Source organism: Bubalus kerabau, chromosome 2, assembly GCF_029407905.1.
Source record: "Bubalus kerabau isolate K-KA32 ecotype Philippines breed swamp buffalo chromosome 2, PCC_UOA_SB_1v2, whole genome shotgun sequence".
NCBI classification, from domain to species: domain Eukaryota; kingdom Metazoa; phylum Chordata; class Mammalia; order Artiodactyla; family Bovidae; genus Bubalus; species Bubalus kerabau.
Genome location: NC_073625.1, coordinates 186,602,328 through 186,617,059, shown reverse-complemented (window position 1 = coordinate 186,617,059; position 14,732 = coordinate 186,602,328). Strand labels below are relative to the sequence as shown.

The 14,732-nt window shown below is 45.2% G+C and overlaps 1 protein-coding gene across 1 annotated transcript in view; it reads left to right on the top strand.

Moving 5' to 3' along the window:
* DSCAM (DS cell adhesion molecule) overlaps positions 1-14,732 on the top strand; it is a 697,188-nt gene that overhangs the window by 535,866 nt on the left and 146,590 nt on the right. The window contains exons 12-15 of the mRNA XM_055570128.1: positions 2,076-2,272; positions 4,057-4,153; positions 4,906-5,034; positions 14,071-14,238. Of these exons, the coding sequence (XP_055426103.1) occupies positions 2,076-2,272; positions 4,057-4,153; positions 4,906-5,034; positions 14,071-14,238 (591 nt within the window). The remainder of the gene's footprint in view (positions 1-2,075; positions 2,273-4,056; positions 4,154-4,905; positions 5,035-14,070; positions 14,239-14,732) is intronic.

The window sequence follows — 14,732 nt, the reverse complement described above, 5'->3', positions numbered from 1 at the left end:
AGAATATAGCATGAACATGACCTTACGAATGAGGGAGAGCCCTTACTCCTGTGATTGGGAAAATTAGGTAAAAAGTAGATAAAAAATATATAAATTTGTTTTAGTTCTTTTTCAAATCTTCCTGTTTGTTTTTCATATCTTCTTGTTCCTTTCTCATGTTTTGAAAATATCTTTAAACATTTTGTGCATTATTATTTCAAGGCCTGTATCTCGTAATTCTAGCATCTGAAGCCCTTGGGGGCCTGATTCTCCATGAGGGTAGATTGTTTTCTCACGTGTTTTACTACTTTTGTTTTGTGAGCTCATGTTAGCAGAGATTCATCTGGAGAATCCCAAAGGGCCTGGGTGGAGGGTACCTCCTTCTAGAGTGTGTTTGTGTTTGCTTTTGCTGGATTCCTCAGGTCCATTTCCACACTAATTGTTCAGTGCCTAAGTCATGTCTGACTCTGGCACCCCATGGACTGCAGCACGCCAAGATTCCCTGTCTTCACTATCTCCTGGAGTTTGCACAAACTCATGTCCTTTGAGTCAGTGATGCTATCAACATCTCATCCTCTACTTCCCTCTTCTCATTTTGCCTTCAATCTTCCCACAATTGAAGGTTTTTCCAGTGAATCTGCTCTTCCAACTAGGTGGCCAAATTATTGGAGCTTCAGCTTCAGCATCAATCCTTCCAATGAATATTCTGGGTTGAGCTTCTTTAGGGTTGGCTGGTTTAATCTCCTTGCTATCCAAGGGACTCTCAGGAGTCTTCTCCAATACACTAGTTCAGTCTCTCAGTGTCCGTTTCTTTGTGACCCCAAGGACTGCAGCACACCAGGCCTCCCTGTCCATCACCAACTCCCGAAGCTTGCTCAAACTTATGTCCATTGAGCAGGTGATGCCATCCAACCATCTCATCCTCTGTCGTCCCCTTCACCTCCCGCCTCCAATCTTTCCAGCATCAGGATCTTTTCCAATGAGTCAGTTCTTCCCATCAGGTGGCCAAACTATTGGAGCTTCAGCTTCAGCATCAGTCCTTTCAATGAATATTCAGGAATGATTTCCATTAAGATCGACTGGTTTGATCTCCTTGCAGTTCAAAGGATTCTCACGAGTCTTCACCAACACCACAGTTCAAAAGCATCATTTCCTTGGTGCTCAGCTTTCTTTATGGTCCAATTCTCATATCCATACATAACTACTAGAAAAACCATAGCTTTGATTAGGGACTATGTTGGCAAAGTAATGTCTCTAATTTTTAATATGCTGTCTAGTTTAGTCATAGCTTTTCTTCCAAGGAGCAAGCGTCTTTTAATTTCATGGCTACAGTCACCATCTGCAGTAATTTTGGTGCCCAAGAAAGTGAAATCTGTCACTGTTTTCATTGTTTCCCCATCTATTTACCATGAAGTAATCGAACCAGATGCCATGATCTTAGTTTTTTGAATGTTGAGTTTTAAGCCAGCTTTTTCACTCTCCTCTTTCACTTTCATCAAGAGGAATTTTGAGATGGAGGGAGGGAACTTGACAAGTTTCACAAATAAAGTTTCCCATTCTCTCAATACATTGAGATGAGATTCCCTGCTATAAACTTTGGGAAAAGTCTGGTTTTGAGGTCTGCAGAACTGTGGGTTAGGGATGCCAAGAGGTGACTTCAAGGATTGGTTAGTCAATCGGTTAACTAACAAGGTTTCAGAAATTCCCATAGTTGACAAGGATAGTTGGAAATGTAGGTGATTATGGAAGGAGGAGTACAATTCTCAATGGAAGCCCTTTTTCCTGTCTAATAAGCAAGTCATATCATTTTCTTGTGTGTTTTAGGGAACGTAAGTTTACTTTCCACAGGGATTGGAAGAGAATAAGACCTGCACACCCCGCCCCCCTCCAAATAGGAAACCACACAGCAATTTCTGCTTGGGGCTCATTGAGTCCAGTTTCATTTTTCTGCCACCCTTCCAACTCTTTTATTAATGATTCTTGCTCAGCCAATACATTTAAAAGAAACATCTCAAATGCAATTGAGCCATGTGTTATGGTGGGGAAACCGTGAACCCTTGCTTTGCCGAATAATTGTGTCATTTTTGGATTTTCAGTTCCTGCGATGATTACATCCTACCCAAACACCACCCTGGCCACTCAGGGTCAAAAGAAGGAAATGAGCTGCACGGCCCATGGTGAGAAGCCCATCATAGTCCGCTGGGAGAAAGAGGACCGGATCATTAACCCCGAAATGGCCCGTTATCTTGTGTCTACCAAGGAGGTGGGGGAGGAGGTGATTTCTACTCTGCAGGTAAGAGCATGGCAAACAGGACAGATGAGCACCTACCTTCACAGGCAGAATAATCCTGTCCTTTCACATAAGTGACTGCATGTCGGGGAAAGCCACAGATCATCATCAACAGTTACAACGGGGCTCCCTTGGTGTTCCAGTAGCTGAGACTTCGCCTTGCAATGCAGGGGGTGCTGGTTCAATCCCTGGTCAGAGACCTAAGATCCCCTGTGCCTCACAGCCAAGAAACCAAACAACTTTTTAATAAAAAGAACAAAACAAAAAACAAATTCAATAAAGGCTTTAAAAATGGTCCATGTAAAAAAAGAATCTTAAAAAAAAGAAACATTTATGAAACACTATCTCTCTACTTTTATATATAAAGGGATTCCAGAGTAGCCTGCAAAAATAGTACTTTATCCTACATGTGGTTAAGAGTGAAATTATTGCCAACATGGCAGGGAAAAAAACTGTAATAATAATAATAATAATAATAATAATAAGAGAGAGAAATGGCATATTTTTTAATTTATTTTTTTATTGAAGGATAATTGCTTTACAGAATTTTGTTGTTATCTGTCAAACCTCAGCATGAATCAGCCATAGGTATACATATACCCCCTCCCTTTTGAACCTCCCTCCTGTCTCCTGCCCCATCCCACCCCTCTAGGTTGATACAGAGCCCCTGTTTGAGTTTCCTGAGCCATAAAGCAAATTCCCATTGGCGATCTATTTTACATATGGTAATGTAAGTTCCCGTGTTACTCTTTCCATACATCTCACCCTCTCCTCCCTTCCCCCCATGTCCATAAGTCTACTCTCTATGCCTGGAGAAACAGCATCTTTTAATGACAGGTAATTCTGGAGAAATGACAGCCTACACTGTGCACTTTTTTTTAACTTCCTGAAAAAAAAGTCAGAAGGATTCTGCCACAAAAATATTATAAGGAAAATATTTTGCTTCTTGGGGGAAAACCCAGAGTAAAAAAGTATTGTAGTCTCTTAGAATTTTTAGCACTGCTGGTAGTTAGCTGAGTAATTCTTTTAATATGGGGGAGAAAGGATGCTGTAAAACACACATGAGGAAAAAAAAAGCCCCGTGTTTGAAACGTGCATATCGATTCACTCTCAGGTCCAATCTTGGAGTCCTGGGAGACCAAACCTTTATTGCAATGTTTATAGACCTGTTTTGTCTAGGCAGGATTGCTCTGGCTGTTTTAAAAATCCACTATGAGATTTAACCAAAACTCCTCCCAATGACACTGTTTAAATATTTACAAATATAGTCCATGATGGTCTGATGGACACTCTGCCAGTGATGTAGAGAAACTTCATCAGGATGGGCTCTACTGGCTTGTGAGAAATGTTTTGGAAATTGCTTGCTAAGGCTCATCATTGTCTTTTAGAGACAAACATATATATCAATAATGTAAAGAAGACATTTAATAAAACATTTCTCTCGACTTAAAAACAAAATCCACTATGAGATTTTTTTTTTTAAGTGGGAGTATGTGGAATATATGTCAACCTGAATGTGACATCCTATATCAATTTCACATCCAATTTAATGAGCTGGCAGCTGACATGGATTATGTACACTGAATCTGTCCATCGGCACATTTATAATTGTGCTGAAATAATTTGTTCTTAGCTTTTTGTGTCCCTGTGTGTGAGTGTGTTTATGTGTGTGCTTGGGGCTGGGAGGAGAGTGAGAGTGGAGAGATTTTTGTAACCAAGAGCCCTTTGAGTTGTTCTCGCTCTGCATTCCTCTGGGTAAGATGGATTTCTCTCTGCTTTACACATAGATTTTGCCAACGGTAAGAGAAGATTCTGGCTTCTTCTCCTGTCACGCTATCAATTCTTATGGGGAGGACCGTGGAATAATTCAGCTCACGGTGCAAGGTAGGACGGACAGAACCTAGGGGGAGAAACTCGGCGGTGTCAGGACAGTAAGTGTGTGCCCAGGCTCAGGTGTCCAAGTGGCCTCAGCTTTGACACATCACACTTCCAAGTCCTAAGAAGATGTTGAATCTTAACAAAGTTGGTGCTAAAGCTTCATTTTACAGATCTCACGATTATACCAAGGTGCAGCCCCCAAACAGAGGGAGCAAAGTCCATAAAGGAACTGAGTCAGCTGACTGGGCAGCCTGACATTGTGCCTTTCTTGTTCAAATTTAGGAATCCTTACTAGATGTTCTGCCCGTGGAGGAGGGAAATGGCAACTCACTCCAGTATTCTTGCCTGGGAAATCCAATGGACAGAGGAGCCTGGTGGGCTACAGTCCATGGGGTCGCAAAGAGTCAGACATGACTTAGTGGCTAAACAACAACTAGATGATCTGAATGAAAGTTTCATATTCGGGGCCAAAATAGTTTCTGATTAATAGATCCAGAGCCAGACCAGAAGAGTGACATGTAAATCCTCAGGTTTGGTCCAGCTTTATAAGTGCTATGAAAATTGGAAAATTTGGAAAAATAAAATTGTTCCATCCTAAAATGTGCTTAGGAAAAAAATATTTCCAGGTTAAAAAAAAAAAAAAATAAGTCTGCTGTGTTGAATGCTGACAACGTTTTTGTGAGTCACTCGGGATTTTCACTAGCATCTTATGCCTGAATGACGTTCAAACTAACCCAGGTTTTCTGTTGACCACACAGAGCCCCCAGATCCTCCTGAAATTGAGATCAAGGATGTGAAGGCACGTACCATCACCCTCAGGTGGACCATGGGCTTTGACGGGAACAGCCCCATCACGGGCTATGACATTGAATGCAAAAATAAATCAGGTAAGTCCTTCATTTCCTCCAGCTGTACTTCCACTTCCAAAAGCTGTTTTATTGGTTGCCTTTTAATGTAAGCACAACCTGGACTGCGGGAAACTCAGAGGGAGCTCTTTTGGCCAGTCTATCTCTTTCCTTGCGTGAAGCACACCACCATTTCCTTTAGTGGGAGTGATTTTGTGTTGCGATCTCTTTGGTGGGTCAGCCCTGCCTCTTTTCTCCTTAAACCAGAAGGACCTCAATCCTGCTCCCTCCCCGTGGATCACTTTGGCACTGTCCCTACCAAAGGGTGCACAGGCAGCTGCCAACCCAACCCGGCCACTGCATTATTTTTCCCACCTTCCCATCTTCCCCCTGCTTCCCTAGTGTCCACATCCCTGAGCACTGGCTGCGTTCAGTGTCCGTGGGCTGAGCTGAGCCACGGTGGTTTGTGCAGAGGGCCACATATTGCTGAGATAGCACTGATCCTGCAGTGACCTCCTGGATGTGCAGGGACAGGCTGGTGGCACAGATGCAGCCAGGCACGCCTGTGCTTCGCTGGGCAAGTGGCCAACTCACCAAGAGCCCAGAAGTAAAACAGACCAGCTGTCAGGACCACATCAGGCACGCCGGTTGATCATCCTAAAGTGACAATGACAAGGCCACTTTGAACATTAGGACCCATCAGGCCAAGGGGAGGGTACCACCACTGTGGCTCCAGGTCTGGACTTGGACACAAAAGATGAGGAATTAGAGCAGCATCAGCTCGTGAGGGTTTGATGGTCTCACAGTCCAGGAAAGTGGCCTCGTTTCTCACTTCCTAGGCACCGTGCATCACTTCACAGCACACTGCGATGATGCATTTATCTCGTGAGCTGAAGCTGGAGCAAAAAATTAAGCTGGTGGCATGTAGAAAGGCAGGTCAGGCAGGCAGAAATGTTTCTGTAGGAACAGGCAAGGGGCAGGGTGGGGCAAAGTGTGAGACTGGATGAGGAAGTGAGTCCAGAAAAGGGTTAAGGTGGGGGTTATGGAAAGGAATTACAGAGGATGAAAGCAGCTTGCATCAAACCAAGAACAGAGGTCATAGCAATAGTGCTTGAGGATGGCTAGAAGTCCTGGGTTAGAGATGCATAAGAAAAGATGTCAGAAGAGGCATGGTGACCAGCTTGGTTCCCTGAGCCACAGACCTGGAAGTGAGGTGATGCTTCCATGGACCCTGAGAAAGCCTCCTGAGAGGAGCATGGTGGCTGTGGTCACACAGTCCCCTGGAAACCAGATCCCATGCAGGGGATGGAGGTAGAGGACGGCCAGTGAGCAAGCTGAGGGCAGTGCTGAACCAGCAGGGATCTTTCAGAAATCAGGACCAACGGGCTTGCCCAGGGCCAACGGCAGAGAGGAGGCCCTGCCTTCATTCTAAAGAAATAAGGGCAGGATGGAACCAAAGACTGAGAAGTTCTGAGATCTGGGTCTTGAAGTCTCTTAGGTGAGGCAGGCATGTTCTTACAGAGAACAACCTGGAAACTGAGGGCAAGAATGAAAACTCGGCAGGAACACAGACACACACAGTGGGGATACTCTGCAGAGTCTACAGAGAGAGGGACAGACCCCCACCCCCGCAAGCCTCGCAGGTCGGCACTAATAGAAGGACTGCAGGTCTGGGAGCTAGTGCCCACAGAGCCAGTCAGGGGAGTAGCTACGTGCCTCCCTGTCTTCAGGGGATCAGTCATTTCCAGGTGCTTATGATGATCCAATGGTTCCTCAAGGGAGTTTGGGTTCATCGTGTCTCTGGCCATGTCTCTTACCAGCTATAACCACCCCCGCCACCATCCTCCTCTGTGAAATGGGCAACCACAGCATCACCTGTGACAAGGGTCCCTCAAAGGCTGCCCTCCCATCCCTGGACCACACAGTTACTATGGTTACTCCCACCTGCTGGTCAGACCCCATTCCTCATTTGAGCTCCACAGGGATATATCCCAGGTCCACATTCAAGCCCATGCCTCCCTCTCATGCGCTGCTGCAGTCTCTCTCCTTTCTTTGCCTGGCAGATGTGTGAACTCATATTTAACTGTGTGCCTGTGTGTCTTTTTTAATTTATCAATATTTTCTTTTATTGAATCTGGGTTTTGACTCAAGTTAGAAACATCATTCTCTGCACTGTGGTCATAAAATAAATCAGCCTATTTTCTTCTATCATTTTGTGTTTCTTTGCCTCCCTTTTCTAAATTGAGGTCTCCAATCCGTTTGGAGTCTACTCTTGTGTACACTGGGAGAGATGGATCTGATTTTATCTTCTCCAAAAATGGGTTTTATGTTGCCCCAACATCATTTATTAAAAATCCACCTTTGTCCAGTGATTTCAGATGCCGCCTTTATCACATACTAAGCTTTTGTATGTTGTTGTTCAGTCACATAGTCTTGTCCCATGGACTGCAGCATGCCAGTCTACCCTGTCTTTCACCATCTTCTCAGAGTTTGTTCAAACTCAAGTCCATTGAGTCGGTGATGCCATCCAACCATCTCATCCTCTGCTGTCCCCCTTCCATATGTAATTGAGTCTATTTCTGGACTTTCCTATTCCCTGGGTTTACCTATGTACTAATGCAGCAGTACCAGACTGTTTTAATCATAGAGGCTTTATGTCTTAACATTTGGTAAGGCTAGTCTATCCTTGCAACTTTCCCTCCCAGTGTTTTCTTAGCTTTCCATATATAATTTCAGGATCAACTCATTTAGCTCCATAAACACATGTTTTTGTTATTGTTAATGGTATCCCATTAAGTTTATTAATTAGAGCTTATGACATTTTTATGATGATGCTGTGGATTGAATTCCCACCCCTAAACTCTTTGATCAAATGACCTCCCTTGCATGGTTTGAAAACAGATGACACTCCTTAGTTTTCCATTTGCCAAAAAAAAATAAAATATCCCAAGTTCCTTTGCGTGTCCCTCCTTGGATCATCACCTGGCCCTTCAGCTCCACTCACCCCGTGGCAGTGCCCCTGGGGTCATCTGTCTGGGCACAGGCACAAAGGAGCCATCACCTCCCTCGTTTGGAGCCTTTGACTTTCTTCACGTAGCCTGCATCATGCTGGTTTCTATGGCTGTCACATACTGGGTTCCTAGTAGCCACTGCTTTACTCCAGGTGGACACCAAGATCCACCTTCCATCCCCTTACAGCATCTTGCCCCATGTGCGAGGCCAGCCCATTGGCTTATTGTGTCTACTCCAGCCTGCCATGTTCCCCACATCCCTTCTTGGGTGCCTTCTCCCCAAGGCCTCACAAATCGCTGCCTGGTCTTAGTGCCTTAGTACCCCCCCCCACCTCCGCTGCCTTTCACACAAGGGCTCTCCTCCAAGGAGAAGACAGAGCAGAAGTGGCTTCCCCAGGTGCCGATCTTCCCTTCTCTCACTCAGCACCATAGATCTCATCCTTCTCCGAGCCACTTCATTTTCTACCTTTGCGTAATTTTGCCTCTCAGACTTTGGGTCACCCTCACATATTCAAGCCTCTAACAACTCTTCTCCAAATGAAGTTCACTGCCTTACATTTGTCCTTGATGATCTGCTGTCCTCCTGACTCAGGCCATATCCCCTTCAAGCTGGGCTCGTCAACAAGCATCCTGTTCAACCACACTGCTCCTGGGGGCTCTCCCCAGTCTTCACTCATGTGATAACTGGACTTTTAGAGGCAGAGACTCGACTCTGAACCTCTGCATCCTCTTTACCCATGATCTCTCTGGATCATGTCATAGAATCCTACCTCCTTTCTCAACAGATGCTTCTCACTTATTTTTCCTAAACCAAGGGACAAATCTGACCCTGCACAGCTCTCACAGCTCTCACCTTTTGCTCCTACCAACTAGAGGACTTACAACAACTCTTAGCAAAGTTCCACCCCTTAGTCTTCCTCTAAGCACGTGAGACTTCCATCAGATTCCTAGAAAATTGAAATCGAGTCTCATTGGATATCCATCAGAGACCTTGTGAAGGTCCCATGCTGCAGGAAGCCGGCCTAGAACTTGGGGATAGCACTAGTGGGGTCAAATCCCAGCCTCACTTCTCAGCACCTCAACAACACGGTCTGAGTTTCTTGACCTTCACAATGAAAATAAAAATCCCCGCTTCATGAGGATTTTGTCAGCATCCAGTTGAAAATACATTCTGTCCAGACTCTAGCTGTGCAGCAGGATGACCCAGAGAGTTGTTGTCTAGTCACTCACTGCTGTCGAACTCTTCCTGATCCCATGGGCTGCAGCACACCAGGCCTCCTTCCCTCACCATCTCCTGGGGTTTGCCCAAGTTCATGTTCATTGCATCAGTGATGCCATCCAGCCATTTCAAACTCTGATGCCCTCTTCTACTTCTGCCCTCAATTTTTTCCAGCATCAGGGTCTTTTCCAATGAGTTGGCTGTTCACATGATGTAACCAAACTATTGGAGCTTCAGCTTCAGCATCAGTCCTTCCAATGAGTATCCAGGGTTGATTTCCTTTAAGATTGACTGGTTGGATCTCCTTGCAGTTCAAGGGACTCTCAAGAGTCTTCTCCAGCACCACAGTTTGGCATCAATTCCATGGCCCTCTGCCTTCTTTTACCATCCAGTTCTCACAACCGTGCATGACCACTGGAAAGACCATAGCCTTGATACACAGACCTTTGTTGGCAAGGTGATAGCTTTGCTTTTCAACACACTGTCTAGATTTGTTATAGCTTTCATGCCAAGAAGCAACTACTAACCCTTTAAGCAATTAAATGCCTGATGCTAAGTCATGGATGGACCCTCATGTGGTAGGTTCTATATGGATGCCAGTTTTAATGTCAGATGGTTCATTACCCAGTTTCACCACTTATTAGCTCTGTTAACCAGACCGGGTTGGCTACCCTCTCTGAGGATTGTTTTTTTTCCCAGGTAGGAATCAGATCAGATCGAATAGCACCATGAATCTCAGAGATGCCCTTGTGGCTCTCATATGCTACAACCGCCCAGAGAGAGAGAGGCATTTTTTTAAAGCACAGATTTGTTTAAAGTACCACCCCCAGAGATTCTGACTGCATGGGTGTGAAAGTGCAGTTGTCAGGAAGCTTTGAGTTGTTTCCAATGTGCCCACAAATATGGGGACTGCAGAAGTCACCCTTGTAAAATGCCTAGCAGGGCACCCAGCGAGCAGATGCTGCTCTGAAACCTGAGTTCACCTTTCTTCTGGCTTTTCTTCACCCACCACCTTGACTTCTGCTCAAACCCAGCGTCTGCTTTTCTCCCCAAAGCTGAGCCCTGTGGTCCACACCATGGAGATTCCCCTTCCCTCTGAGTTCAGGGTTGTTGGGTTGTTGTCGTTCAGTTGCTAAGTTGTGTCTGACTCTTTGTGACCCCAAGAACTGCAGCATGGCAGGCTTTCCTGTCCTTCACCATCTCCCAGTTTGCTCAGACTCATGTCCATTGAGTCGGTGATGCCATCCAACCATCTCATCCTCTGCCACCCCCTTCTTCTCCTGCCCAGTGGCAGACCCAGAGAGCAATGCAGAAGGATCCCACAGAGACTGTTCTCTGTGTACAGCTTCCATCAGGGGCCCTATTCTTAGGTTTCAGTCCTGTCCACACCCCAGAAATACAGTTCCTCCCCTTTGGCCCCCTTGGACCAGTGGGCAGCAACTCCCCACTCTTACAGGTGCTGGGCCCTATTCTTAGGTTTCAGTCCTGTCCACACCCCAGAAATACAGTTCCTCCCCTTTGGCCCCCTTGGACCAGTGGGCAGCAACTCCCCACTCTTACAGGTGCTGGGAACCTCAGCATCTCCTACAGGTCCCTTTAGCCAAGCCCACATCTCAATAAACAGACACCTTACAAACCATCTTTGTATGACTTACACAATCTCCTAGATGCTACTTGGGAGTCTAGAAACCACCCTCTGCTTTCTCCGTTGGGCAAGACCTGTAATCAATCCTCACAAGCATTTCATTGTTCAACCTGCTCTTCCTGCTCATGTCCTTACCCCAAATCTCCCATCCATACTTGCGTCCTCCAGCTCCATCTCTAGGCATGCCTTTCTGCTCGTGACATATTCCTCCTAAGAAGTATCTTTATTTTGTCTATCACATGTTCTTGCTAGTTTTATTTGTATTTCAATTTGCAGTTCCATCCCTAAGTGTCAGGATTTCCCTGGGGTCTGTTTTTAATGCTCAGTGTGGTATTCTCAAGCACACTTTGTTTATAACCCACGACCAGTCCTTGTGCACTTTGGCATCTGAGATCAGAAGTGGCATTTTTGGCCCCTTTCTCAGCTCTTCTCCTGGGTAGCCACACCCTGTTTGTGTTCTTCTTTTAATGTCATATCATTTGCTAGAGTGTGTTTGGGAATTTCACTAGACTTTCCTCTTCTTCATTCAGTTACTTTAAAATCCTTCAGGATAACGCATGTCTTTCTCTTTCTCATCCTCTTGATCTTTACCTGAAAAGCCCACCCTGTAGTGTTTTGAACCATAGTCTAAGAGTTATGATCACTGACATCATCTTTTTATTTCAAAGTCTAATCATTGCAAGAAAGAAGTTAAAAATACAGCCCCTTCTCCAAGGACCATGAACTTCCTGCCTGAGACCCCCACCTTGGTGACTCCCCAGGGGCTATTCCCATGACTTCCCTGGCAGGAGAAGGAGACGGGCAGTCACTATATCCCTGCAAGCTCTCAGCCATCTCCTAGACACACCTCAGGGAGTATGGCACATTTCCATGGCTATGTCAGTTCCAGAAGGCTCCATAATGGCCTGGGAAGAGCCATCAAACCCTACAGGTGTCAGCTTCCTCCTGGGGCTGGTTAGCAACTGCCTCTGCATCATGCAGTGCCTAGAGTTCCTCCCTGTCATCCTAATTATCTTCTCCAGAAGGCCTGACTTTCTTTTTGTGGGACAAGGCTCCTACTTATACATCAATTCTGTTGGCATGAACTTCCTTCCCATCACTTGTCCTCTATTGAATCCCATTCTTCTGTTCTTCTATCATTTGTTATTGTGCAGCGTCTTCTCTTTTTAAATTAATTTTCATTGGAGTATAGTTGCTTTACAATGTCGTGTTAGTTTCTGCTATACAGCAAAGTGAATCAGCTATATGTGTACGTATTGTTGTTCAGTCGCCAAGCCATGTCTGACTCTTCACAACCCCATGGACTGCAGCACACCAGGCTTCCCTATTCCTCACATTCTCCCAGAGTTTACTCAAGTTCATGTCCATTGACTCGGTGGTGCCATCCAACCATCTTATCCTCAGTCACCCTCTTCTTCTGCATTCAATCTTTCCCATCTTCGGGGTCTTTTCCAATGAGCCAGCTCTTCTCATCAGAGTATTGGAGCTTCAGCTTCAGCATCAGTTCTTCCAAAGAGTATTGAGGGTCGATTTCCTTTGGATTGACTGGTTTGATCTCCTTGCAGTCCAAGGGACTCTCAAGAGTCTTCTCCAGCACCACAGTTTGAAAGTATTGATTCTTCAGCGTTCTGCCTTCCTTACTGTCCAGCTCTCACACCCGTACATGTCTACTGGGAGCCTTGACTATGTGGACCTCTGTTGGCAAAGTGATTGCTTTTTAACACACTGTCTAGGTTTGTCATTGGATTTCTTTCCATACAGGTCACCATAGAGCATTGAGTAGAGTTCCCTGTGCTATACAGTAGGTTCTCGTTAGTTATTTATTTTATACAAGGCATCAATAGTGTGTCTTCTCTTTCTCTGTCATGCCCTTCTCCCTTCAATCATTTGGACTCAAAAGGTACTGCTGCTTTCAGGAAATACCAGTAGCTAGTTTCTATATACTCCATTCCCTGTAAGAGCCCTCAGAGGAAGACCTGAAGCCACATATTCCTCCTACAAGTCCAGGAAATCTCTTGCACTTGCAATGATCTTTGGTCAGAGCAGCCCTTGGAACTTCCGTGGCCATCATTCATGTGGAAAAGGGCATGGGGTCATTCCCAGGACCCAGAGGTCTATTTGCCATGTATTTCTTCATCTAGGAAATATGCATTTATTATTTGCCAGGCTCTGTGCGAGCACAGGGCCTACAGCATTAAACATGGCCAGCATGGTCCGTGCCCTCACGGGGCTTAGAATTCAGCAGGAAACTCAGACTCTAGGTGCAATTCTTATAAGTCTGATGAGCTCAGCAGAGCAAATGCAAAAGGATCCTGGGATGGGCAGGGTGGCGTGAGAGTATGCATGCATTCTCTCTGCCACCATCTCAAGGGGATCTTGGTACTTCCACAACCACAATCATCTGTTGACCCCTCCCAGTCCCAATCAGCACCTGCTCAAACTGTTTCTGAAATAAGAACTGTTCATCGATGTGCTCATCATTGGTTGAAGCCCAAAAGCCAGCAGGTGCACACCATCATGCATTCAATGACAACTCTTTGTAGAAGGCATGTCCTGTCCTTAAAATTAGCTGTGGTTGAAAATAATTCCTACAGTAAAGGGTTGGAGACAACAATGATTTCAAAACTTAGAACTGAGAAGTACACTTAATGACCAGTGCTTATGAGGGAGACTGAGATTAGTTTTTATGTATTTCATTTTTACCACCCTCCTTTTTGGAGAAGAGGTCTGATACGGCTAAAGGCTTTGCTGGTTTTCAAATACCTTTGAGAACTAGGGATTTTTTTTCTTTTGGGTGGAGGGCTGCTCAAACCATACTTTTTTTTTTTTTTTTAATCATCTTGTACCATGAGTGTTGTGGAAGTAGCTGTTTTTCACTTTATTGCCATAAGCTTCCCCCGCTTCTATTCTCTGTGATTTCTGCCAAGGAGTCTGTTGTGTTGCCTCGGACAAAACTCCCTGAAACAAGCTGCCTGCAGCCCTGTACCCCACAATGTGGGTGTTGAATGTTTAGTTTTGCATCCCCTCTGATGGCTAGCCCACCAGAATAGTGGCAGCATTGCATTGAGAATTCACTTTGAGTTGTAACTTTTTTTCTTTCCTTCTTTCTTTTTTAAAAAAAATTCCTACTTGTGAACTTTCAACAGCAGAGGGAAAAAACTCATGTCTCTATCTCTTCTTTTTTGAAAAACAAAACCCAAAAGACTCCTGGGATTCTGCTCAGAGAACCAAAGACGTTTCCCCTCAGCTGAACTCGGCCACCATCATTGACATCCACCCTTCCTCCACCTACAGCATCCGCATGTACGCCAAGAACCGGATTGGCAAGAGTGAGCCTAGCAACGAGCTGTCCATCACCGCGGATGAGGCAGGTATGTCTATGGGCAGGGGGCCTCAGGGAGTAGGCTGACGGGGCTCAGATGGTTAATGCAAAGTCACAGCCATGATGAATGCTCTCTGTAGCTCCACACCCATCAAAAACACAGACAGCACTCTCTGCCTACTTTGAAGGCACTGTTCTTCAAACAGGACTCAGGTCAAGGTTCTCACACCCAAGACTTAAAAGAAGACATGAGCTAATGATCTGGTGACATTTAAAGAACCATGCTGTTCTTACAGCCCTTTTGTCTGGATGCGTGGAATCCAGGTTGACAGGAGAGCTGAGAGCCTGTCTTGCCCAAGTCCCTGTGCAGTCAGGGGAGGAAGGATCACTTAACTAGAAAACAGCTAGAATATTCTCTGTTTGGGGACTGGGAGGAAGGCGGTACAGATAATTTTATTGACTGGAAACAACAATATTTCCATCATCAATGGTACTGCTGATTTTTCCTATGACAAAGTATTTCATGTTATGTTGAAAATGTCG